The sequence below is a fragment of the Lichenostomus cassidix genome, unplaced genomic scaffold (assembly GCF_008360975.1).
Source record: "Lichenostomus cassidix isolate B80296 unplaced genomic scaffold, HeHo_3.0 HiC_scaffold_851, whole genome shotgun sequence".
Classification (NCBI taxonomy): domain Eukaryota; kingdom Metazoa; phylum Chordata; class Aves; order Passeriformes; family Meliphagidae; genus Lichenostomus; species Lichenostomus cassidix.
In genome coordinates, this window is record NW_028147636.1 from 259,527 (window position 1) to 286,242 (window position 26,716).

The 26,716-nt window shown below is 61.1% G+C and overlaps 1 protein-coding gene across 2 annotated transcripts; it reads left to right on the top strand.

Annotated features, from left to right (window-relative positions):
• LOC146421025 (CUGBP Elav-like family member 3) lies at positions 1-26,716 on the top strand. 2 transcript variants are annotated; one of them, XM_085047748.1, is made up of 12 exons: positions 1-633; positions 4,862-4,944; positions 7,999-8,047; positions 11,885-12,013; positions 12,769-12,848; positions 16,696-16,839; positions 17,625-17,763; positions 20,032-20,181; positions 20,871-20,936; positions 21,905-22,003; positions 24,132-24,275; positions 26,537-26,716. In XM_085047748.1, exons 1-12 carry the CDS (start codon positions 489-491, stop codon positions 26,662-26,664), a joined length of 1,356 nt encoding a protein of 451 aa, XP_084903874.1. In that variant the 5' UTR covers positions 1-488; the 3' UTR covers positions 26,665-26,716. The 2 variants fall into 2 exon arrangements, with proteins under 2 accessions (XP_084903874.1, XP_084903875.1); XM_085047749.1 differs by having other exon boundaries at positions 24,173-24,275; positions 26,537-26,694.

A 26,716-nucleotide genomic window follows, 5' to 3' on the forward strand; every position in this document is an offset into this window, starting at 1 on the left:
AGCACCGGGCGGGGCGGGGCGGGGCTGCCCCAACCGGGGAAGAAAAGCTTCTCCCGGTGCCGATCCCGGTGCCGATCCGCTATCCCGTACCCGCTCCCCGGTATCCGGTACCGCTACCCCAGCGGCAGGGCGGGGGGGCTCGGCCAGCACCGGGGCTCCGGCGGAGCCGATGGACCGAACCGGCCCTTGAGCTCCCCCCGCCCCCGCCCGGTACCGGCACCCTCCCCGAGCCATCCGCCGCGATTTCGGGCAGCGGCGGCCGGGAAACGGCCGGGCCGCACCGGGAGCGCCGGGAGCGCCGCCCCCCGGGCAGAGCTGCCCCCGCCCCGCCGCGCCCCGTCCCCGGAGCCGAGCCGAGCCCCGGGGCCGCCTCGTCCTTTGTGTGCGCCGGGCCGCCGGGCACCGCCGGGAGCAGCGGGAGCCGAGGCCGGGCGGGGATAGCGGCGAGCGGGAGCGGCCCCGGGGCGCGGGGAGCCCCCGGCGGCCCCATGAAGGAGCCCGACGCCATCAAACTCTTCGTGGGGCAAATCCCGCGGCACCTGGAGGAGAAGGACCTGAAACCCATCTTCGAGCAGTTCGGCAAGATCTACGAGCTCACCGTCATCAAGGACAAGTACACCGGCATGCACAAAGGTACGGGACCGGGAACCGGGAATGGGGACCGGGAATGGGAACGGGAAACGGGAATGGGAATAGGAATGGGCAGCGGGGATGGGTGCGGGGCACGGGGATGTGGGGACGGCCGCGGGATGTGGCCCTCGGTACCGGGAACAGCTCCTAGTATGGTGAATAGTCCCGAGATTCAGTCCCCGGTACCGGGAATGGCCTCGGATACCGGGATCAGCCCCGCGATGTGGCCCTCGGTACCGGGAACAGCTCCTGGTACGGTGAATAGCTCCGGGATTCAGCCCCCGTTACCGGGAATGGCCCCAGATATCGGGATCAGCCCCGGGATTCAACCCCCGGTACCGGGAACAGCTCCTGGTACAGGGATCAGCCCCGGGATTCAGCCCCCGTTACCGGGAATGGCCTCAGATACCGGGATCAACCCCGGGATTCAGCCCCCGCCACCGGGAATAGCCTCGTGATGTGGCCCGCGGTACCACGAACAGCTCCCAGAACCGGGAAGGGCCCCGGGATCCGGCCCACGGTACCGGGAACAGCCCCAGATACCGGGATCAGCCCCCGAATCCGGCCCACGGTACCGGGAACAGTTCCCGGTACAGGGAATAGCCCCGCGATCCGGCCCGTGGTACCGGGAACAGCCCGGGGATGCAGCCCCCGGTACCGGGAGTGGCCCTGGATGCCGGGATAAGCCCCGGGATGTGGCCCCCGGTACCGGGAGCGGCCCGTGGTACCAGGAATAGCCCCGGAATATGGCTTCCGGTACCGAGACCAGCCCTGGGATGTGACCCCTGGCACCGGGAGCTGCCCCCGGTACCGGGAGGGGCTTCGTGATGTGGCTGTCAGCGCCAGGAGCAGCTCCCAGCCCCGGGATCAGCCCCGGGACACAGCCCCCGGTACCGGGAGTGGCCCATGGCGCTGGGAACAGCTCCCGGTACCGGGAACAGCCCCGGGACACAGCCCCGGTACCGGGAGCAGCCCCGTGCAGCGGCCTCCAGCACCAGGAACAGCTCCCGGTACCGGGAACAGCTCCCAGCGCCGGGAATGGCCCCGTGACACAGCCCCGGTACCGGGAACAGCCCCGGGCTGGGGTACCCGGGACTGGGAACGGCTCCCGGTACTGGGAACGGCTCCTGGTACTGGGATCTGGGACTGGGAATGGCTGCCGGTACTGGGAACAACTCCTAGCTCCAGGAACAGCCCCAGGAATGGCTCCCGGTACCAGGAACAGCTCCTTTGGTACCAGGAACGGCTCCCGGTAGTGGGAACAGTCACTGTCACCAGGAGCAGCCTCGTGATGTGGCCTCTGGTGGTGGGAACAGCCCCAGTACAGCCCTGGGGACAGCTGGGGACACCAGGAACAGCCCCAGTACAGCCCTGGGGACCTGGAATAGCCTCAGGGAAATTGGGAACAGCCCCAGTACAGCCCCAGGTACAACTGGAGCCACTGGGAACAGCCCTAGGAACAGCCCTGGGTACAACTGAGGGCAGCAGGAACAGCCCTAGGAACAGCCTTAGAAACAGCCCTAGGAACAGGCCACGGTATCGGAAACAGCCCCAGGTACAACCGGAGCCACTAGGAACAGCCCCGGGAACGGCTCCCAGTACTAGGAACAGCCCTAGGAGCAGGCCCTGGTACTGGAAACAGCCCCAGGTACAACCGGAGCCACTAGGAACAGCCCCAGGAACAGCCCTAGGAACAGCCCTAGGAACAGGCCACAGTGCCAGGAACAGCCGTAGGAACAGCCCTAGGAACAGCCTTATCCAGGAACAGCCCCCAGTACTGGGAACAGCCTTAGGAACAGGCCCTGGTACCAGGAACAGCCCCAGGAACAGCCCCAGGAACAGCCCCCAGTACAACCGAGAGCACTGGGAACAGCCCCAGTCCAGGCCCTGGTACCAGGAACAGCCCTGGGTACAACCGAGCATACTGGGAACAGCCCTAGGAACAGCCAAAGGCCTTGAGCAACACCCACAGCTCAACCTACAGCCGCAGGGAACTGGGAACAGCCCTGGGAACTGGGATCACTGGGAATACTGGGAACACTGGGAACACTGGGAACAGCTGGAGGCACCAGGAACAGCCCCAGCCCCCCCGGCCAGCCCGAGTACCCCGTGTTGGGGTGTTCTTGGGGTGTTCTTGGGGTGTTGGGGGTCCTGGCAGCTGTGCTGGGCCGTGGGCTGTGGGATTGCGGTTGTGTCCGGTGGACGTCGGGTGTCACAGTGGGTGTCACGTGGTCACCCCGTGGGGGTGGCTGGGGCTCCCTGGGGGTGTCCGGGTGTTGTTTTGGGGTGTTGTGCCCGATTTCGGGGTGTTGTTCCCAGTTTTGGGGTGCCAGGTGTTGTTTTAAGGTGTCAGGGTGTTGTGTTCGGGTGTCAGGGTGTTGATTCAGGATGCTGTGTCCGGATTTGGGGCGTCAGGTTCCATTTTGGGGTGCCAGGTGTTGATTTGGGGTGTTGTTCCCAGTTTTGGTGTGTCAGGGTGTTGATTCGGGGTGCTGTGCCTGGATTTGGGGCATCAGGTTCCATTTTGGGGTGTCAGGGTGTTGTTTTGGGGTGTTGTTCCCAGTTTTGGGGTGCCAGGTGTTGTTTTAAGGTGTCAGGGTGTTGATTTGGGGTGTCAGGGTGTTGATTTGGGGTGCTGTGTCTGGATTTGGGGTATCAGGCTCCATTTTGGGGTGTCAGGGTGTTGATTCGGGGTGCCAGGTGTTGTTTTGGGGTGTTGTTCCCAGTTTTGGGGTGTTGTTCCCAGTTTTGGGGTGCTGTTTTGGGTGCTTTTCCCAGTTTCGGGGTGTCGCTCCCGGTTTTGGGGTGTCACAGCTGGCAGTGTCACCCCTGGGTGTCACAGGCCCTGTGGAGGTGTCCCCAAGGTGTCCCCAAGGTGTCCCCAAGGTGTCCCCAACCCCAAACCCGGGGTGTCCCTGAACCCCCAAACCCCTGCTCTGGCTGTACCCCACGGCTGGGGGTTTTGGGTTTCCCAAAGGGTTTTGGGGTTTCCCAAAGGGTTTTGGGGTTTCCCAAAGGGTTTTGGGGCTTCCCAAAGGGTTTTTGGGGTTTCCCAAAGGGTTTTGGGGGTTACCAGAGGGATTTGGGGTTCCCCAGAGGCTTTTGGGGATCCCCAAAGGGTTTGGGGTCTCTCAGAGGGTCCTGAGGTCTCTCAGGGCTCTGGGCAGTGCTGACCCCACAGCCCAGGGGATTTTGGGGACCCCCGTGTGGGGTTTTGGGGGATGGGGGGAAGGGATGAAGGGCCTTTGGGGGGTCACTGCCCCAAAATGGGGGGTCTGGGGGTTTGGGGGTTCTGGGATCTATTTGGGGTTTGGGATCTATTTGGGGTTTGGGGCCTATTTGGGGTCTGGAGGTTAATTAGGGTCTGGGATCTATTTGGGGTTTGGGATTTATTTGGGGTTTAGGGGCTTTGGGGATTCTGGGATCTATTTGGGGTCTGCGGCCTATTTGGGGTCTGCGGCCTATTTGGGGTCTGGGGCCTAAAGGCGGTTTGGGGTCTGTAGGGAGGATTTGGGGTCTGTGGGAGGATTTGGGATCTAAGGGGGCAATTTGGGGTCTATAGGGGAATTTGAGATCTATAGGGCGATTTGGGGTCTATGGGGCTGTGGACGCTCTCTGTGGGGTCTGTAGGACCATGAATGCTCTCTGTGGGGTCTATGGGGCCGTGAGTGCTCTCTGTGGGGTTTATAGGACCATGAGTGCTCTCTGTGGGTTCTGTAGGACCATGAGAGCTCTCTATGGGGTCTATAGGGCCGTGGATGCTCTCTGTGGGGTCTATAGGACCATGGATGCTTTCTGTGGGTTCTATCGGGCCGTGAGTTCTCTGTGGGGTCTATAGGGCCGTGAGTTCTCTGTGGGGTCTATAGGACCATGGGTGCTCTCTGTGGGGTCTGTGGGGCTCTCTGTGGGGTCTATAGGACCATGAGTGCTCTCTGTGGGGCCATGGATGCTCTCTGTGGGGTCTATAGGACCATGAGTGCTCTCTGTGGGGCCATGGATGCTCTCTGTGGGGTCTATAGGGCCGTGAGTTCTCTGTGGGGTCTATGGGACCATGAGTGCTCTCTGTGGGGTCTATGGGGCCGTGGATACTCTGTGGGGTCTGTGGGGCTCTCTGTGGGGTTTGGCTCCTTTCGGGGCACCCTGGTCACTCCAGACCCTCTGTGTCCCCCCGGGGTCTCCCCCCCGTGACCCCACAAGCCACCAGCCCCACTCTGACCCCTTTTCCCTTTAGGATGCGCCTTCCTGACCTACTGCGCCCGCGAGTCGGCCCTGAAGGCTCAGAGCGCCCTGCACGAGCAGAAAACCCTGCCGGGGGTGAGTGGGGGACAGAGAAAAACCCCAAAACCCACCCGGGATCCCCCACAGCCGGGAAACCCCAAAAAAATACCATTAAACCTATAAAAATCGCTGTTAAACCTATAAAAATCGCTGTTAAATCCCTAAAAATCACTGTTAAACACCCAAAAACGACCCTTATAACTCTAAAAATTGCTCTGAAACCCCTAAAAATCACCTATAAACCCCTAAAAATCACCATTAAACCCCTAAGAAACACCGTTAAACCCCCAAAAATTACCCTTAAACCCCCAAAATCACTTTCAAACCCCAAAAAATCACCCTCAAACCCCAAAAATCACCCTCAAACCCCAAAAAATTACCCTCAATCCCCCCAAAATCACCCTAAATCCCCCAAAAATCACCTTCAAACTCCCCAAAATCACCCTCAAAACCCCCAAAAATCATCCTCAACCCCAAAAAATGACCCTCAATCCCCCAAAAATCACCTTCAAACCCCAAAAAATGACCCTCAATCCCCCAAAAATCACCTTAAAACCCCCAAAAATCATCCTCAAACCCCAAAAATCACCTTCAAACTCCCCAAAAAATGACCCTCAAACCCCAAAAATCACCTTCAAAACCCCAAAAAATCACCTTCAAACTCCCCAAAAATCACCTTAAACCCCCCCAAAAACATCCTCAAACCCCAAAAAATCACCTTCAAACTCCCTAAAATGACCCTTAAACCCCAAAAATCACCTTCAAAACCCCAAAAATCATCCTCAAACCCCCAAAATGACCCTAAATCCCCCAAAAATCATCCTCAAACCCCAACAATCACCTTCAAACTCCCCAAAAAATCACCTTTAACCCCCAAAATCACCCTCACCCTAACCCCCCACCCCTTTTCGGGACCCCCCAAAACCCACTCCGGGGGGTCATTATTTGGGGTGGGGGGCGCGGCCCCAACCATCTGCGAGGTGGTTAATTAGCGCCGCTAATGAGGGCCGCGCGCTAATGAGGCATTGAGACAACAAAGCCGGGAATTGGGGAGGGGGAGATGCAAATGAGGGGGCAGTTTGAGGGTCTGGGGTGCCCCCCACCCCAAATACTGGATTTTGGGGAGGGGTCGCACCTCCCATCCCCTCCCTCACCTTGATTTTGGGGGGATTTGGGGTTTCTTTGGGGGTCCCGGGGCGGTTTGGGGTGCAGTTTGGGGGTCCCGGGTTTGGGATGGGTGCAGTTTGGGGGTCTCAGGGTGGTTTGGGGTGCAATTCGGGGGTCCCAGGGTGATTTGGGGGAAATTCGGGGTCTCGGGATGGTTTGGGGTGCAGTTTGGGGATCCCGGGGTGATCTGGGGAGAAATTCGGGGGTCCCAAGCTGATTTGGTTTACAATTTGGGGGTCCCGAGGTGATTTAGGGCGTAGTTTGGGGGTCCCGAGAGAGGGATGTGGAGTAATTTGGGGGTCCCGGTGTGATTTGGGGTTTCATTGAGGGTCCCAGGGTGATTTGGTTTACAATTTGGGGGTCCAGAGGTGATTTGGGGTGCAATTCGGGGGTCCCAGCGTGATCTGGGGAGCAGTTTGGGGGTCCCGAGAGAGGGATGTGGAGCAATTTGGGGGTCGCGGGGTGATTTGGTTTGCACTTTGGGGGTCCCTGGGTGATTTGGGGCGCAATTCGGGGGTCCTGGGGTGATTTGGGGGGCAGTTTCTGGGGTCCCTGTGTTATTTGGGGTTTCACTGGGGATCCCATGATGATTTGGGGCACAATTCGGGGGTCCCTGTGTTATTTGGGGTTTCATTGGGGGTCCCAGGATGATTTGGGGCACAATCCGGGGGTCCCGGGGTGATTTTTGGGGGGTCTCCTCTCCCCCCCCCGCTCTCCGCGCGTGTCCCGCCAGGCCCGGGGGGGATTTGGGGCTTCGCCGGGATAATCCCAGGATTTTGGGGCCGCAAATCCCGGGGGGGATTTAGGGGCGGGGGGGGGTCAGGATTAGGGGCAGCCCCTCCCCCACCAGCTGCCCCCGCGGGGCTCAGGGGGGGTTGGGAATTTGGGGAGGGGGCGTCACCCCTTCCCCACCCCCCAGCGCTGCGCTGTCCCCAAAGGGAACCCCCGGAGCTGCTTTTGGGGTGGAATTTGGGGTTTTTTATCTCCCACCCCCCTTCCCGCCCCCCCAGCCTGATCCAGCGCGGGGGGGGGAGGGGATTAGGGGGGATTAACCCCCCCGGGGGGCATTTCCAGCACCATCTGGGCCCGGGGGGGGGTCGGGGGGGCCAAATTCGCTTTCGGCGGCGAAAGGAGAGGCTCGGAGCGGCTCGGGGTCACCCGGGGATGGACCCGCCCCCCCGCGCCCCCCCGCCGCACAAACCACCCCAAAATCACCCCAAATCCCCCCGAAATCCACCCAAAAACCACCCCGAGCCATCGCCCCCCCTTTCCCCGAGGGGTGCGGAGGGGTCTGGGGTCTCCCCAGCCCCGGGGGGGTCTCCCCCTCCCCAAATTTCCATCCCTCCCCCCCCCGTCCGCCCCTCCCCATCCCCGTCATTGTTTATCGCGAGCGCTGATGACGTCAGCGGCGTTGCCGGGCAACGGCGATGGGTAAATTGGGGATGAGTGGGCGGTTGCCATGGAGAGCAGCCGGCCGTTGCCATGGCAACCGCGCATCTGCGCCCTCCCCCTCCCCTCCCCCCCGCCCCGTTCCTTTGGGGGTTCCGGGGGGCGTGGGGGGGTGAGGGGGGGAGGGGGAGGCTTCATCCCCCCCTAATTAACGGGGGGGGGAGGGGAGCTCATTAACGAGCCCCCTCTCGGGCCCCCCCTCCCCCCCCCACGGCAGCGCCTCCCGTTGCTAGGTAACGGGATGCAGGGCCGGCGTTGCCATGGCGACCGGAGCATCTTTGGGGGGAGGTGTGGGGTGGGCTGGGGGTCCCGGGGGGTCTCGGGAGGTCTCGGGGGGTTCCGGGGGGTCTCAGAGGGTCTCAGAGGGTCCCGGGGGGTCCCGGGGGGTCTCGGGGTCGGGTCTCGGGGGTCTCGGCGTCCGGGGGTCTCGGGGGGTCTCAGTGTCCCCAGCCCCCCCCTCTGTGTCCCCCCCAGATGAACAGACCCATCCAGGTGAAGCCAGCGGACAGTGAGAGCCGAGGAGGTACCGCCCCCCCCAAAAAACCCCAAAACCACCCCAAAACACTTCCCAAATTCATCCCAAAAACACCCTCAAAACATCCCAAAAATCCCAAAAATACCCCAAAACACCCCAAAACATCCCAAAATCCCCAAAACCACCCCAAAAACACCTAAGTTTCCCCAGACCACCCCAAGGCCATTCCAAAAACACTCCAAAGACACCCCAAACACCCCAAAACACCCCAAGATCACCCCAAAAGACCCAAAAACACCCCGAAACGTCATAAAAACATCCCAAAAACACCCCACATCCCAGACGCCCCCAAGACCCCGGACAACCTGTCCTGACCCCGTGTCCCCAAGTCACCCCAGGGCCACCCCCCTAATATGAGACCCCCCAAGGCCACCCCAGGTCTGTCCCCACCTCAAGGTGGGTGTCCCCAAGGCGGGGAGTCCCCAGCGCTGTCCCCAACCCCACCATGTCCTTGTTCCCCGGGAGTTGTCACCAGATTCCCGATCCCAGTGTCCCCAGTGTGGGTCAGGGGTCTCCACCCCTTGTCCCCATTCCCGGGGGTCCCAGTCTGTCCCAGTGTCCCCAGTGCAGGTCAGGGGTCCCCACCCTGGGGGTCCCCATTCCCAGTGTCCCCCCCATCCCCATCCCAGTGTCCCCAGTGTCCCCATCCCCAGGTCCCAGTCCATCCCAGTGTCCCCATATCCCCTTTTCCAGGGATCCCATCCCATACCAGTGTTCCCAACTCATCCCAGTGTCCCCATATTCCCATCCCATCCCATCCCAGTCCATCACAGTGTCCCCATGTCCCCATATCCCCATTCCCAGAGGTTGCCATCCCAGTGTCCCCAGTGTCCCCATCCCCAGAGGTCCCCACCCCAGTGTCCCCATCCCCAGGTCCCAGTCCATCCCAGTGTCCCCATGTCCCCATATCCTCATTCCCAGAGGTTGCCAGCCCAGTGTCCCCAGTGTCCCCATCCCCAGGTCCCAGCCCATCCCAGTGTCCCCACATCCCCATTCCCAGAGGTCCCCACCCCAGTGTCCCCATCTCCAGGTCCCAGTCCATCTCAGTGTCCCCATGTCCCCATCTCCAGGTCCCATACCACCCCAGTGTCCCCATCTCCACGTCCCAGTCCATCCCAGTGTCCCCATATTCCCATTCCTGGGGGTCCCAACCCAGCCCATCCCGATGTCCCCATATCCCCTTTTCCAGGGGTCCCAACCAATCCCAGCATCCCCATCCCATCCCAGTGTCCCCACATCCCCATCCCCAGAGGTCCCCACCCCAGTGTCCCCATCCCCAGGTCCCAGTCCATCCCAGTGTCCCCATATCCCCATCCCCAGGTCCCAGTCCATCCCAGTGTCCCCATCCCTGTGTCCCACCACATCCCGGTGTCCCCATCACCCCAATATCCTCACACCCCACTCGAGCCTTCCTGGCGGTGTCCCAGCCCTCCGTGTGGCAGTGTCCCCATGCCAGTGTCCCAGTGCCACCTGCGGTGTCCCCATGCTGGTGTCCCCTCACTGGTGTCCCAGTACCACCTGTGGTGTCCCCATGCCAGTGTCCCTGTGCCACTTGTGGTGTCCCCATGGTGGTGTCCCCTCACTGGTGTCCCACTGTCACTCATGGTGTTCCCACGCCACTGTCCCTACTCTGGTGTCCCCATGCCAGTGTCCCAGTGCCACCTGTGGTGTGCTCTTGCTGGTGTCCCCTCACTGGTGTCCCAGTGCCACTTGTGGTGTCCCCACTCCACTGTCCCTACACTGGTGTCCCCATGCCGGTGTCCCCATGCCAGCCGCACTGTTCCCATGCCTGTGTGCTGGTGCCACCTGCAGTGTCCCTGTGCCACTGTCCCTGTGCCAGCGTCCTGGTGCCAGCCATGGTGTCCCCACACCAGTGTCCCCGTGTCAATGTCCCCATGCCGGTGCCCCCACACTCGTGTCCCAGTGTCACACACACTGTCCCTGTGCTGGTGTCCTCACACCGGTGCCATCCGCAGTGTCCCCATGTCAATGTCCCCATGCTGGTGTCCCTGTGCCAACCATAGTGTCCCTGTGCCAGTGTCCCGGTGTCCCCATGCTGGTGTCACTGTGCCCGTGTCCTGGTGCCACCCACACTGTCCCCATGCCTGTGTCCAGGTGCCAGCCGTTGTGTCCCAGTGCTGGTGTCCCCATGCCCGTGTCCCAGTGCCACCCATAGTGTCCCTGCCCGTGTCCCGGTGCCACCCACGCTGTCCCCATGCCTGTGTCCCGGTGCCACCCTTGCTGTCCCCATGCCCATGTCCAATGCCACCTGAATGTCCCCACGCCTATGTCCTGATGCCACCCACAGTGTCTCCATGCCTGTGTCCCGGTGCCCTGTCCCGATGCCACCCGTGGTGTCCCCGTGCCCCAGTCCTGGTGCCACCCACACTGTCCCCACGCCTGTGTCTGATGTCACCCGCACTGTCTCCATGCCCGTGTCCCCATGCCCTTTTCCCATGTCGCTGCAGTGTCCCCACGCCCTGTCCCAATACCACCGCAGTGTCCCTGCGCCCATGTCCCCATGCCCTGTCCCAGTGCCACCCACAGTGTCCCCATGCCCTGTCCCGATGCCATCTCGGTGTCCCCATGCCCTGTCCCAATGCCACTGCAGTGTCCCTGTGCCCTTTCCCCATGCCACCCACGGTGTCCCCGTGCCCTTTCCCAATGCCACCGTGGTGTCCCCATGCCCTGTCCTGATGCCACCGTGGTGTCCCCATGCCTGTCCCCATGCCACTGCGGTGTCCCCATGCCCTGTCCTGATGCCACCCATGGTGTACCCGTGCCCATGTCCCTGTGCCCTGTCCCAATGCCACCATGGTGTCCCTGTGCCCGTGTCCCCATGCCCTGTCCCGATGCCACTGCGGTGTCCCCATGCCCTGTCCCGATGCCACCACGATGTCCCCATGCCCTGTCCCAATGCCACCCATGGCATCCCCATGCCCTGTCCCAATGCCACCGCATTGTCCCTGTGCCTGTGTCCCCCTGCCCTGTCCCGATGACACTGCGGTGACCCTGTGCCCATGTCCCTGTGCCCTGTCCCGCTGTCACTGCGGTGTTCCCATGCCCTGTCCTGATACCATCGTGGTGTCCCCATGCCCTGTCCCGATGCCACCGCAGTGTCCCCGTGCCCATGTCTCCGTGCCCTGTCCCGATGCCACCTCAGTGTCCCCATGCCCTGTCCTGATGCCACCCATGGTGTCCCCATGCCCTGTCCTGATGCCACCCATGGTGTCCCCATGCCCTGTCCCAATGCCACCACGGTGTCCCCGTGCCCTGTCCCGATGACACCACGGTGTCCCTGTGACCATGTCCCCACGCCCTTTCCCCATGCCACCGCAGTGTCCCTGTGCTCATGTCCCCATGCCCTGTCCTGATGCCACCCATGGTGTCCCTGTGCCCTGTCCTGATGCCACCCATGGTGTCCCCCTGCCCTGTCCCGATGCCACCATGGTGTCCCCATGCCCTGTCCCAATGCCACCGCGGTGTCCCCATGCCCTGTCCCGATGCCACCATGGTATCCCTGTGCCCTTTCCCCATGCCACCATGGTGTCCCCATGCCCTGTCCCGATGACACCACGGTGTCCCTGTGACCATGTCCCCATGCCCTGTCCCCATGCCACCGCAGTGTCCCTGTGCTCATGTCCCCCTGGCCTGTCCCAGTGCTACCCACAGTGTCCCCATGCCCTGTCCTGATGCCACCCTGGTGTCCTCCTGCCCTGTCCCAATGCCGTCTCGGTGTCCCCATGCCCTCTCCTGACGCCACCCTGGTGTCCCCGTGCCCATGTCCCCATGCCCTGTCCCCATGCCACCGCGGTGTCCCCGCAGAGGACCGGAAGCTGTTTGTGGGGATGCTGAGCAAGCAGCAGGCAGACGAGGATGTGCGCAAGATGTTCGAACCTTTTGGCACCATCGACGAGTGCACGGTGCTGCGCGGCCCCGATGGCACCAGCAAAGGTGGGGACACCCCTGGGGACACCCGGGGCTGGCAGGGGACCTGCAGGGCTCTGGGGGGTCCCACGGGGGTCCCTGGGGTGGGGACAGGGAGATCTGTGGGGCAGGGATTGGGTTTAGGGGTGGAAATGTGGATGGGTTGGGATTTAGGGGCAGAAATGTGACTGGGATGGGGTTTGGGGTAGAATCATGGCAGGGATGGGATTTAGGGGGGAAATGTGGCTGGGATGGGATTTATGGGGGAAATGTGGCTGGGATGGGATTTAGGGGTGGAAACATGGCAGGGATTGGGTTTGTGGGGTGGAATCATGGCAGGGATGGGGTTGAGGGAGGAAATGAGGCAGGGACGGGATTTAGGAGTGGAGACATGGCAGGGATGGGATTTAGGGGCAGAAGTATGGTAGAAATGGGATTTAGGGGCAGAAGTGAGGCAGAGATGGAATTTAGGGGGGAAATATGGCAGGGATGGGGTTTAGAGGTGGAAACACATCAGGGATAGGATTTAGGGGCAGAAATGTGGCAGGAATGGGGTTTGGGGTGGAAACATGGCAGGGATGTGATTTAGGGGGGAAACACAGCAGGGATGGGGTTTAGGGGGGTGGTGGGGCAGCTGGAGGAGGTCCATGGGGTGATGGGGGTGCTGTGGACACCCTGGGGACTCCCTGGGGACTCCCTGGGGACACCCTGGGGACACCCTGGGGACACCCTGGGGACACCCTGGGGACACCCTGGACCCACCATGGCCCCGATGTCCCCAGGCTGCGCCTTCGTCAAGTTCCAGAGCCACGCGGAGGCTCAGGCTGCCATCGCCGCCCTGCACGGGAGCCGCACGCTGCCGGTGAGGGACTGTCCTTGGTGGTGTCACCTTCGTGTCACCTTCGGCATCCCCATCATTGTCCCCTTCAGCATCTCCTTCATCATCTTCATCATCCCCATCATTGTCCTCGTTGTTGTCACCTTCATGTCACCTTTGGCATCCCATCCTTGTCCCCTTCAGCATCCCCATCACCATCCTTGGCTGTGTCACCTTCATGTCACCTTTGTCACCCCGTCATTGTCCCCTTCATCGTCATCCCCATCATTGTCCTCGGTGTTGTCACCTTTGGGGTCACCTTTGTCACCCCGTCATTGTCCCCTTCATCATCTCCTTCATCATCCCTATCACCGTCCTGGGTGGTGCCACCTTCAGGGTCACCATTGTCACCCCATCATCCCCTTCATCATCTCCTTCATCATCCTCATCCCAATCCTCGACCTTCTCACCTTTGCGTCATCTTTGTCATCTTCATCGTTGTCCCTTTCATCATCCTCATCATCACCCTCATCATCATCTCCTTCATCATCCTCATCGCTGTCCTCAGTGTTGTCACCTTTGTCACCCCATCATTGTCCCCTTCAGCATCCCCATTACCATCCTCAGCCTTGTCACCTTCGTGTCACCTTTGTCACCCCATCCTTGTCCCCTTCATCATCTCCTTCATCATCTTCATCAACCCCATCACCGTCCTCCGTGTTGTCACCTTTGGTGTCACCTTTGTCATCCCCATCATTGTCATCCCCTTCAGCATCCCCATCATCATCCTCAGCCTTTGATGTCACCTTTGTCATCCTCATCATTGTCCCCATCATTGTCCCCTTCATCATCCCCATCACCATCTTCAGCACTGTCCCCTTCATGCCACCTTTTTCATCTTCATCATCATCCCTTTCATCATCCTCATCATCATCCCCTTCATTGTCCTTGTCATTGTCCCCTTTATCATGTCCCCATCGCCACCCCGTTCCTTGTCCCCATCATCACCTTCATTGTCCCCTTCATTGTCCCCATCATCACCTTCATCACTGTCCCCTTCATTGTCCCCATCATCACCCCTGCCATCGTCCCCATCATCAGTCCCAGCATGACCCTCATCATCCTCCTCATCATCATTGCCCTCAATGCCACCATTGTCACCACCATCATCCTGCTCATCATGTCCTTCATTGTCCCCTTCTTTGTCCCCTTGGTCATCCCCATCATCATCCTCATCATCATCCCCTTCATCATTCCCTCATCATCCTCATCATCCCCGTTATCCCCTCTCCACCATCCCCATCATCATCCCCATCATCATCCTCACCATCCTCTTCATCCTCTCTTTCATTGTCACCTCTACCATCATCCATCATCATCTCATCATCCTCTTCATCACCTCTACCATCATCTTCTTCATCCTCTCCACCATCAGCCCATCATCATCCTCTTCATCACCTCCATCATCATCCTCTTCATCACCCCCATCATCATCCTCATCATCCCCTTCATCCTCTTTCATTGTCACCTCTACCATCATCCCATCATCATCATCATCATCCTCATCATCATCCCCACCACTGTCCCCATCATCATCCCCTTCATCCTCTCCATCCTCATCCTCAGCACTGCTCCCATCATCACCCCATCATCATCCTCACCATCCTCTTCATCCTCTCCTTCATTGTCACCTCTACCATCATTCCATCATCATCCCATCATCATCTCCATCATCCTCTTCATCATCCTCTTCATCACCCCCATCATCATCCTCACCATCCTCTTCATCTTCTCTTTCGTTGTCACCTCTACCATCATCCCATCATCTCATCATCCTCCCAACATCACCCCATCATCACCCTCACCATCCTCTTCATCCTGTCTTTCACTGTCACCTCTGCCATCATCCCATCATCATCCTGTCATCATCCCATCATCATCCTCTTCATCACCTCCGCCATCATCCCATCATCATCATGTCATCATCCCATCATCATCCTCTTCATCACCTCCATCATCATCCCATCATCATCCCCAGCACTGCTCCCACCATCAGCCCATCATCCTCTTCATCGCCTCCATCATCATCCCCTTCATCCTCTCCATCATCCCATCATCATCCTCTTCAGCACCCCCATCATCCTCACCATCCTCTTCATCCTGTCTTTCATTGTCACCTCTACCATCATCCCCTTCATCCTCTCCACCATCATCCCATCATCATCCTCTTCATCACCCTCATCATCATCCTCACCATCCCCTTCATCCTCTCTTTCATTGTCACCTCTACCATCATCCCATCATCATCCCATCATCATGTCCATCATCCTCTTCATCACCCCCATCATCATCCTCACCATCCTCTTCATCCTTTCTTTCATTGTCACCTCTACCATCATCCCATCATCTCATCATCCTCCCACCATCATCCTCATCATCATCCCCACCACTGTCCCCATCATGATCATCCTCACCATTCTCTTAATCTTCTCTTTCATTGTCACCTCTACCATCATCCCAACATCATCCTCTTCATCACCCCATCATCATCCTCACCATCCCCTTCATCCTCTCCACCATCATCCCATCATCATCCCCTTCATCACCTTCCTCATCCCCACCACTGTCCCCACCATCACTTCCTCCCCTGTCACCTCCACCATCACCCCATCATCATCCTCACCACTGTCCCCACCATGTCCCCCACCATCCCCTTCATCACCTCCTTCCTTGTCTTCCTCACTTCGTTACAGCCCAACCATCATTCCCACCACTGCTGCCACCATTGTCCCCATCATCGTCCTCTTCATTGTCACCTTCACTGTCCCCTCATCATCCTCATTATCCCTGTTACTGCGTCACCACTGTCCCCATCATCATCCTCTTTATCGTCCCCTTCACTGTCCCCTCATCATCCTCATCATCCTCATCATCCCTGTTACTGCGTCACCACTGTCCCCATCATCATCCCCACCCTTGTCCTCACCATCATCTTCATCACCTCCATCCTTGTCACCTCCACCACCATCCTGCCATCCCCATCCCTGGGCTCCCACTCCATCCCAGTGTCCCCATTCCCAGGTGTCCCAGTCCAGTGTCCCCATATTCCCATCTCTGAGTCCCAGACCATCCCAGTGTCCCCATTCCCAGGTCCCATCCCATCCCAGTGTCCCCATACCCACATCCTCATGTGTCCCAGTCCATCCCAGTGTCCCCACACCCCCATCCCCGAGTCCCAGTCCATCCCGGTGTCCCCATCCCTGAGTCCCAGTCCATCCCAGTGTCCCCATATCCCTATTCCTGGGCTCCAAGTCCATCCCAATGTCCCCATTCCCAGGTGTCCCAGTCCATCCCAGTGTCCCCACATCCCCATGCCCAGGTCCCCCACCAACCCAGTGTCCCCATTCCCAGGTCCCATCCCATCCAGTGTCCCCATATCCCTGTTCCCAGGTGTCCCAGTCCAGTGTCCCCACACCCCCATCTGCAGGTCCCACACTACCCCAGTGTCCCCATTCCCAGGTCCCATCCCATCCCAGTGTCCCCATACCCACGTCCTCAGGTGTCCCAGTCCATCCCAGTGTCCCCATATCCCTATTCCTGGGCTCCAAGTCCACCCCAGTGTCCCCATTCCCAGGTCCCAGTCCATCCCAGTGTCCCCATACCCACATCCTCAGGTGTCCCAGTCCATCCCAGTGTCCCCATATCCCCATCCCACACCACCCCACCCCATCCCATCCCACCCCACCCCATCCCATCATCCTCACCCCACTACACCCCAACCATCCTCCCCACCACCCCTCCCACCACGTCTCCACCCAGTGTGACTCTGACTGACCCCAAGTGACCCTGAGTGACCCCAACTGACCCCGAGTGACCCCTGCGATGTCCCCAGGGCGCCTCGTCCAGCCTGGTGGTGAAGTTTGCGGACACGGAGAAGGAGCGAGGGCTGCGGAGGATGCAGCAGGTGGCCAGTCAGCTGGGCATGTTCAGCCCCATCGCCCTCCAGTTCGGAGCCTACAGCGCCTACACACAGGCAGTACGGAACTGGGAGGGACTGGGAGGGACTGGTGGCACCAGGGTGACATCCTTGGGGAGATGATGGTTCCATATCCTGGGGTTTTGGTGACACTGGGTTGGTCCCCATTGTGGTGGCGGGTGGTGGCAGTGGCTCTGCCCATTGTCCCCTTTGTCCCCATTGTTTCCATTGTCCCTGTTGTCCCCATTGTCCCCATTGTCCCCATTGTCCTCATTTTCCCTATTGTCCCCACTGTCCCCATTGTCCCCATTGCCCCAGCTGTGCCCATTGTCCCCATTGTCCCTGTTACCCCCACTGTCCCCATTGTCCCCACAGCTGATGCAGCAGCAGGCAGCCCTGGTGGCCCTGGGTGACATCCTTGGGGAGATGAGGGTTCCATATCCCAGGGTTTTGGTGGCACTGGGGTGGTCTCTCCATGTTGGTAGTGGTGGGTGGAGGTGGTGGGTGGTGGCAGTGGCACTGTCCATTGTCCCTGTTGTCCCCATTGTCCCTGTTGTCCCCACTGTCCCCATTGTCCCCGTTGCCCCAGTTGTGCCCATGGTCCCTGTTGTCCCCATTGTCCCCACTGTCCCCACTGTCCCCACTGTCCCCATTGTCCCCACAGCTGATGCAGCAGCAGGCGGCCCTGGTGGCACTGGGGTGACATCCTTGGGGAGATGATGGTTCCATATCCTTGGGTTTTGGTGCATTGGGTTGGTCCCCATGGCGGTGGTGGGTGGTGGCAGTGGCACTGTCCATTGTCCCCATTGTCCCCTTTGTCCCCACTGTCCCCGTTGTCCCCACAGCTGATGCAGCAGCAGGCGGCCCTGGTGGCCGCGCACTCGGCCTACCTCAGCCCCATGGCCACCATGGCCGTCCAGATGCAGCACATGGGAACGGTCAACCCCAACGGGCTCATCGCCACCCCCCTGCCACCCTCCTCAGGTACGGGACAGCGGGGACATGGGGGACAGCGGGGACAGCGGGGACATGGGGGACAATGGGGACAGAGGGGGTAGTGGGGACATGGGGGACATGGGGGACAGTGGGGACAGAGGGGACATGGGGGCAATGGGGACAGCGGGGACACTGGGGACAGAGGGGACAGCGGGACAGTGGGGACAGAGGGGACAGCGGGGATAGCCAGGATAGCGGGTATAGTGGGGATAGCAGGGACAGAGGGGACAGTGGGGACAGTGGGGAGAGAGGGGACAGAGGGGACAGCGGGGATAGCGGGGATGGCAGGGACAGCGGGGACAGAGGGGAGAGAGGGGACAGAGGGGACAGAGGGATGGCGGGGACAGAAGGGACAGCAGGAGGGAGTGGCACAGGGCTGGGGGACAGGGCGTGGGGCACAATGGGGATGGGGACAGTGGGGATGGGGACAATAGTGACAATGAGGATAATAGGGACAATGGGGGGGACATGGGGGTGTGGTGGGGATGTGGACAATGGGGACAATGGGAAGGGGTGTGGTGGGAATGGGGACAATGGGGACAATGGGGACAATGGGGCGGAACACCACAGATGGGACACCAGAGATGGGGTGGGGACACCATGGGTGGGGTGGTGACACCAGGGGTGGGACACCACGGACGGGACTGGGACACCAAGGGTGGGATGGGGACACCATGGATGGGACATGGGACACGTGGGGACACCACGGATGGGAGGGGGACACCAAGGATGGGACATGGGACACGTGGGGACACCACGGATGGGATGGGGACAGCAAGGATGGGACATGGGACATGTGGGGACACCACTGACAACAACCCAACCCTGGAGGTTCCTGGGTTCTCCTGGTGCCCCCAATGTCCCAGGGGTGTCCCTGATGTCCCCGTGGTGTCCCCAATGTCCCAGGAGTTCGCAATGGTGGCTGTGGTGTTCCCAGTGTCCCCAGTGGGGATGGGGACAATGGGGACAATGGGGAGGGGACATGGGGTGCCCCTGGTGCCCTGGGAATGTCCCCACTGTCCCTGGGTGTCCCTGACCTGGTGGTGACCATGGTGTCCTGGGGCTGTCCCCTGTGGTGACCATGGTGTCCTGGGGGTGTCCCCTGTGGTGACCATGGTGTCCCAGGGGTGCCACCACCATCCTGGGGGTGTCCCTGTGCCCCAGGAGTGTCCCCTGGTGTGACGGTGGTGCCCCAGGGGGTGTCCCTCACATCCCGGGGATGTCCCTGGTGTCCGTGGGATGTCCCTGATGTCCCAGGAGTGTCCCCGATGGTGGCAGCAGTGTCCTGGAGGTGTTCCTCACATCCCGGGGGTGTGCCGGGGTGTCCCCTGTGGTGATGGCGGTGTCGTGCGGGTGTCCCCACCATCCCGGGGATGTCCCCCGTGGTGACAGCAGTGTCCCGGGGATGTCCCTGGTGTCCCGAGGGTGTCCCTTGTGGTGACCACGGTGTCCCTAAGGTGTCCCCGGTGGTGACAGTGGTGTCCAGGGGATGTCCCTGGTGTCCCGGGGTGTCCCCTGTGGTGATGGCAGTGTCGCGGGGGTGTCCCTGGTGTCCCGGGGATGTCCCTGGTGATGACGGCAGTGCCCCAAGGGTGTCCTCCCCCATCCTGGGCGTGTCCCTGATGTCCCTGTGGTGTCCCTCACATCCCGGGGGTGTCACCTGTGGTGACAGAGGTGTCCCGGGAATGTCCCACCATCCTGGGGGTGTCCCTTGTGGTGTCCTTGGTGCTGCGGGGTTGTCTCCAGTGTCCCGGGGGTGTCCCCCGTGGTGGCAGCAGTGTCCTGGAGGTGTCCCCTACATCCCGGAGATGTCCCCCGCGGTGACAGCCGTGTCCCGGCGATGTCCCTGGTGTCCCGAAGGTGTCCCCAGTGGTGACAGCGCTGTCCGGCGGTGTCCCTGGTGTCCTGGGGTTGTCCCCGCTGGTGACAGCGCTGTCCTGGGGATGTCCCTGGTGTCCCTGGGGTGTCCCCGGTGGTGATGGCAGTGTCCCGGTGCTGTCCCCCACATGCCGGAGGTGTCCCCCGCGGTGACAGCGCTGTCCCGGGGATGTCTCCGGTGTCCAGGGGGTGTCCCCCACATCCCGGAGGTGTCCCCCGCAGTGACAGCGCTGTCCCGGGGGTGTCCCTGGTGCGCCGGGGGTGTCCCCGGTGGCGATGGCAGTGTACCGGGGGTGTCCCCCACGTCCCGGGGGTGTCCCCCGTGGTGACAGCGCTGTCCCGGAGGTGTCCCCCGCGGTGACAGCGCTGTCCCCGCAGGAACCAGCACGCCCCCGGCCATGGCTGCCACCCCCGTCCCCGCCATGGCAGCGCCGCTGAGCGTCAATGGCTACAGCCCCGTGCCCGCGCAGCCCGCCGGACCCGCCGCGCCCGACGCTGTCTATGCCGGAGCTGTGCCCCCCTTCCCAGGTGCCCAGCGACCCTCTGACCCCCGAACCCCCGGAACCCCGACACCTGAGCCCCCCTGAGCCCCCCGAGCCCCTGACCCCCCGAATCCCGACCCCGGAGCCCCTCTGAGCCCCCCGAACCCCAACCCCCCGACCCCCCCTTCCCAGGTGCCCCCCGAGCCCCCCTGAGCCCCCAGAGCCCCTGACCCCCCAATCCCCCAGCGCACCCGAGCCCCCGACCCTCCCGACCTCCGGGGTTCCCCAACCCCCAAGCCCCCACCCACCCCTTCCCACACGTGCCCCCGACCCTGACCCCCGACCCCCGAACCCCAGGCCCACCTTCCCAGGTGCCTCCCGAGCCCCGACCTCCCCCTTCCAGGTGCCCCCGAGCCCCCGAGCCCCCGAGTCCCCCGACCTCCAGACACCCCGAGCCCCACCAGCCCCCTACCCCCGGGCCCCGGACGAACCCCCAACCCCCCTTCCCGAGGTGCCCCCTGACCCCCGACCTCCCCTTCCCAGGTGCCCCAGGCCCCCCGAGCCCCACCAGCCCCCGATCCCCCGAGACCCCCTAATCCCCCAACCCCCACTTCCCAGGTGCCCCCGAGCCCTCCAGAGCCCCCCGAGTCCCTCCAACCTCCAGACAAGCCGACCCCCGGAGTTCCCCGGACCCCCCTTTCCCCGCGCAGCCCCTAACGCCCCCTGTGCCCCCAGCCCAGAGCCCCGCGGCCCCCGGCGATCCCCTGCAGCAGGCGTACGCGGGCATGCAGCACTACACTGGTGCGTACTGGGCAAACTGGGGCGACTGGGAGCGGAAGGGAGCGGGTGGGGGGGACTGGGAGAGACTGGGAGGGTCTGGGAGGGTCTGGGAGGGTACTGGGAGGGACTGGGAGGGACTGGGAGGGGGTTGTATGGCACTGGGAGGGCACTGGGAGGGACTGGGAGGGTACTGGGAATGGGTTGTATGGCACTGGAAGGGACTGGGAGGGCACTGGGCTGGCCCTGGTGACACTGGTGGCCCCCAGATGTGTATCGGGAGGGTGTTGGAGGACACTGGGGTGGCACTGGGGTGTCACTGGGATGGATTGGGATGGACTGGGATGGACTGGGATGGCACTGGGGTGCCACTGGTGTCACTGGGATGGCACTGAGGTGTCACTAGTGTCACTGGGATGGTGTCGCTGGTGCCACTCGGATGATGTCACTGGTGTGTCACTGGTGTCCCTGGTGTCACTGGGATGAACTGGGATGGACTGGGATGATGGCACTGGTGTCACTGGAATGGCACTGGGGTGCCACTGGTGTCACTGGGATGGCACTGAGGTGTCACTAGTGTCACTGGGATGGTGTCGCTGGTGCCACTCGGATGATGTCACTGGTGTGTCACTGGTGTCACTGGTGTCACCGGGATGGTGTCGCTGGTGTCACTGGTGTGTCACTGGGATGGACTGGGATGTCACTGGTGTCACTGGTGTCACTGGGATGGTGTCGCTGGTGTCACTGGGATGAACTGGGATGGACTGGGATGATGGCACTGGTGTCACTGGGACGACACTGGTGTGTCACTGGTGTCACTGGCATGATGTCACTGGTGTCACTGGTGTCACTGGTACCACCCAGATGATGTCACTGGTGTCACTGGGATGATGTCACTGGTGTCACTGGTGTGTCACCGGTGTCACTGGGATGGTGTCACTGGTGTCCCTGGTGCCACCCAGCTGATGTCCCTGGTGTCCCTGTCCCCCCAGCCGCATACCCAGCCGCCTATGGTCTGGTCAGCCCTGCCTTCGCCCCCCCGGGACCCCTGCTCGCCCCCCCGCCCCCCCCGCAGCAGCAGCAGCGTGAAGGTGAGACCCCCGAGTGACCCCCGAGTGACCCCCTGAGAGACCCCTGAGATCCCCAGTGACCCCCTGAGACCCCCGAGTGACCCCCTGAGATCCCCACTGAGCCCTGTGACCCCCTGAGATCCCCGAGACCCCAGGGCCCTCTCGAGACCCCCTGAGCCCCTGAGAGACCTCCTGAGACCCCCAAGACCCTCTGAGATCCCCTCGAGACCTCCTGAGAGACCCGAGACCCTCTGAGAGACCCCTGAGATGCCCAGTGACCCCCTGAGACCCTCTGAGACCCCCTGAAACCCCCCGAGACCCCCCAAGACCTCCCGAGAGACCCCTGAGATCCTCTCCAGACCCCTGAGACCCCCTGAGGACCCCCGAGACCCCCAAGACCCGAGATTCCCCAACAACCCCAAACCACGCCCCCAGGCCCCTCGAGATCCCCCAACCCCAGGACCCCTGAGACCCCCTGAGACCCCAGACCCCGAGATCCCCCAATAACCCCACAACCCCGCCGGGACCGAGGTCACCCCAAGACCACCCCAGATCTTCCCAAAAACCCCCAGAACCCCACCGGGACCCCTGAAAACCCTCCGGGACCCCCAAAATCACCCCAAAATCCTTTCTGGGACCACCCTGAGAGACCCCCGGGACCCCCTCAATAACCCCAAACCCTGGGAGCACTCGGGACCCCCAAAATCACCCCAAAATCCTTTCTGGGACCCCCAAAACACCCCGAGTTCTGGTCCCGTGTCCAGTTTTGGGGTCCAGTTTTGGGTTCTGGGTCTCATGTCCAGTTTTGGGGTCCATTTTTGGGTTCTGGGTCTCATGTCCAGTTTTGGGGTCCATTTTTGGGTTCTGGGTCTCATGTCCAGTTTTGGGGTCCATTTTTGGGTTCCAGTCCCATGTCAGTTTTGGGGTCCCATTTTGGGGTCCCGTGTCCATTTTGGGTTCTGGTCCTGTGTCCAGTTTGGGGTCCATTTTTGGGCTCCCATTTTGATTTCCAGTCCCGTGTCCCATTTGGGGTCCCATTTGGGGTTCCATTTTGGGTTCCGGTCCCATGTCTGTTTGGAGGTCCCATTTTGGGGTCCTGTGTCCATTTTGGGGTCCCGCTTTGGGGTCCCATGGTGGGTTCCGGTCCCGTGTCAGTTTTGGGGTCTCATTTTGGGTTTTGGGATCCCGTGTCCAGTCCGAGGTCCTGTTTGGGATCCCATTTTGGGTTCCAGATCCCATGTCCAGTCTGAGGTCCCATTTGGGGTCCCGTGTGGGTTTTGGGGTCCCGTGTCCATTTAGGGATCCCATTTTGGGTTTTGGGGTCCCGTTTCCAGTCTGAGGTCCCATTTTGGAGTCCCTTTTGGGGTTCTGGTTCCTCTGTCCATTTTGGGATCCCATTTTGTGTTTTGGGGTCCCGTTTTGGGTTTTGAGGTCTTGTTGGGGTCCCGTGTGGGTTTCAGGATCCCATGTCCAGTTTAGAGTCTCATTTTGGGTTTTGGGATCCCATCTCCAGTCCAAGGTCCCATTTGGGGTCCCGTGTGGGTTTTGAGGTCCCGTCTCCAGTCTGAGGTCCCGCTGGGGTCCTGTGTGGGTTTTGGGATCCCATGTCCAGTCTGAGGTCCCATTTGGGGGTCCCATTTTGGGTTTTGAGGTCCCGTGTGGGTTTTGAGGTCCTGCTGGGGGTCCCGCGTGGGTTCCGGGATCCCGTGTCCTTTTGGGATCCCATTTTGTGTTTTGAGGTCCCACTGGGGTCCTGTGTGGGTTCCGGGATCCTGTGTCCATTTTGGGATCCCATTTTGGGTTTTGGGGTCCCGTGTGGGTTTGAGGTCCCGTTTGGGGTCCCATGTCCCGTCCGAGGTCCCGCTGGGGTCCCATGTGGGTTTCGGGATCCCGTGTCCTGTTTGGGGTCCCATTTTGGGTTTTGAGGTCCCGTTGGGGTCCCGTGTGCGTTTCGGGATCCTGTGTCCATTTTGGGATCCCATTTTGGGTTTTGGGATCCCATCTCCAGTCTGAGGTCCCGCTGGGGTCCCATTTTGGGTTTGGGGTCCTATTTTGGCTTTTGGGGTCCCGTTTTGGGTTTTGAGGTCCCGCTGGGGTCCCGTGTGGGTTCCGGGACGCCGTCCCAGGTGTGACCCCGCTCCCTCCGCAGGCCCCGAGGGCTGTAACATCTTCATCTACCACCTGCCCCAGGAGTTCGCCGACACCGAGATCCTACAGATGTTCCTCCCCTTCGGCAACGTCATCTCCGCCAAGGTGTTCGTGGACAGAGCCACCAACCAGAGCAAGTGCTTCGGTACGGCCGCGACAGGGGACAGGGGACAGGGACACGGGGACACGGGGACACGGGGACACGGGGACAGTGGGGGCATTGGGGACACGGGGACAGTGGGGGCATTGGGGACACGGGGACACGGGGACATGGGTACATGGGGATATGGGGACATGGGGACATGGGGACACGGGGACATGGGGACATGGGGATATGGGGACATGGGGACACGGGGACATGGGGACATGGGGACACGGGGACATGGGGACATGGGGACATGGGGACATGGGGACAGTGGGAACATGGGGACAGTGGGGATATTGGGATATGGGATAGAGGATATGGGGTATCTACACACGGGGACACTGGGGACATGGGGATATGGGGACATTGGGACAGGGGGACATGGGGACATGGGGACACGGGGACAGCAGGGACATGGGGACAGTGGGGACATGGGGACTTGGGGACATGGGGACATGGGGACAGCAGGGACATGGGGACAGTGGGGACATGGGGACTTGGGGACATGGGGACATGGGGACATGGGGACAGTGGGAACATGGGGACAGTGGGGATATTGGGGACACGGGGACATGGGGACACAGGGACATGGGGACAGTGGGGACACTGGGGACAGTGGGGACATTGGGGATGTTGGGTACATTGGGGACAGCAGGGATGTTGGGGGCATCGGGGACGTTGGGGACATTAGGGACATTGGGAATATTGGGGGCGTTGGGGACATTAGGGACATTGGGGGTATTGGGATATGGGGATACAGGAACATGGGAACATTGGGGATCTTGGGGACATTAGGGACATTTGGGGTACTGGGGACCCTGGGGACATTGGGAACATTGGGTATATAGGATATGGGATTTGGGGACATGGAGGGGACAGCAGGGCCAGCGGTGGCAGCGCCATGGTCAGGGCTTGGGGACATCATAGCCACAGACAGCATTCCCTGATGTCCCTGATGTCCCCTACCCCCATGATGTCCCCAATGTCCCCAATGTCCCCATGTCCCCATGATGTCTCCACATCCCCCAATGTCCCCAATGTCCCCATGTCCCCATGATGTCCCCACAATGTCCCCATGAGGTCCCCATGATGTTCCCAATGTCCGCGCCATGTCCCCATGTTGTCCCCATGTTGTCCCCATGATGTCCCCAATGTCCCCAATGTCCCCAATGTCCCCACGTCCCCCCAATGTCCCCACGCCCTCATATCCCCCACATCCCCCATATCCCCACAATGTCCCCACCATGTCCCCAATGTCCCCATTATGTCCCCAATGTCCCCACAATGTCCCCAATGTGTCCAATGTCCCCACCATGTCCCCACAATGTCCCTGTGATGTCCCCAATGTCCCCACGATGTCACCATGATGTCCCCAATGTCCCCAATGTCCCCACAGTGTCCCCACAATGTCCCCAATGTCCCCGTGATGTCCCCAATGTCCCCATGATGCCCCTACACCTCCTGATGTCCCCCATAACCCCGTCCCCATGATGTCCCCAATGTCCCCACACCCTCCCATATCCCCACCATGTCCCATGATGTCCCACAATGTCCCCACGATGACCCCACGATGTCCCCACTGTCCCCGTGATGTCCCCCCAATGTCCCCATGATGTCCCTGCCATGTCCCCACTGTCCCCGTGATGTCCCCAAATGTCCCCATGATGTCCTCGCAATGTCCCCACGATGACCCCACGGTGTCCCCAATCACCCCCAATGTCCCCATGATGTCCCCACAATGTCCCCGTGATATCCCTGTGATATCCCCGTGATGTCCCCATGATATCCCCAATGTCCCCCAATGTCCCCATGATGTCCCCAATGGCCCCACCATGTCCCACGATGTCCCTGTGATGCCTCCACCATGTTCCCCCAATGTCCCCATGATGTCCCCAGTGACCCCCAATGTCCCCATGATGTCCCTGCCATGTCCCCACTGTCCCTGTGATGTCCCCACAATGTCCCCACAATGTCCCACGATGTCCCCATGATGTCCCCAATGTCCCCCATGTCCCCGTGATATCCCCACCATGTCCCCGCCATGTCCCCACCATGTCCCACGATGTCCCCGCGATGTCCCCACTATGTCCCGCAATGTCCCCAGTGTCCCCCAAATGTCCCCATGATGTCCCTCCCATGTCTCCAATGTCCCCATCATGCCCCTGCACCCCCTGATGTCCTCCATAACCCTGTCCCTGTGATGTCTCCACGATGTCCCCAATGTCCCACGATGTCCCCAATGTCCCCGATGATGTCCCCAGGCTTCGTGAGCTTTGACAACCCGGCGAGCGCTCAGGCAGCCATCCAGGCCATGAACGGCTTCCAGATCGGCATGAAGAGGCTCAAGGTGCAGCTCAAGAGGCCCAAAGATGCCAACAGGCCCTACTGAGCCGGTGAGACACCTGGGGACACCTGGGGACACCTGGGGACAGCCTGGGGAC

Coding starts and splice junctions, on each gene's coding strand:
- LOC146421025 (XM_085047748.1), top strand. CDS start 489: ATGAAGGAGCCCGACGCCATCAAACTCTTCGTGGGGCAAATCCCGCGG. Junction 16,840..17,624: donor ACAGCGCCTACACACAGGCA/GTACGGAACTGG, acceptor TTGTCCCCACAG/CTGATGCAGCAGCAGGCGGC. Junction 17,764..20,031: donor CCCCCTGCCACCCTCCTCAG/GTACGGGACAGC, acceptor CTGTCCCCGCAG/GAACCAGCACGCCCCCGGCC.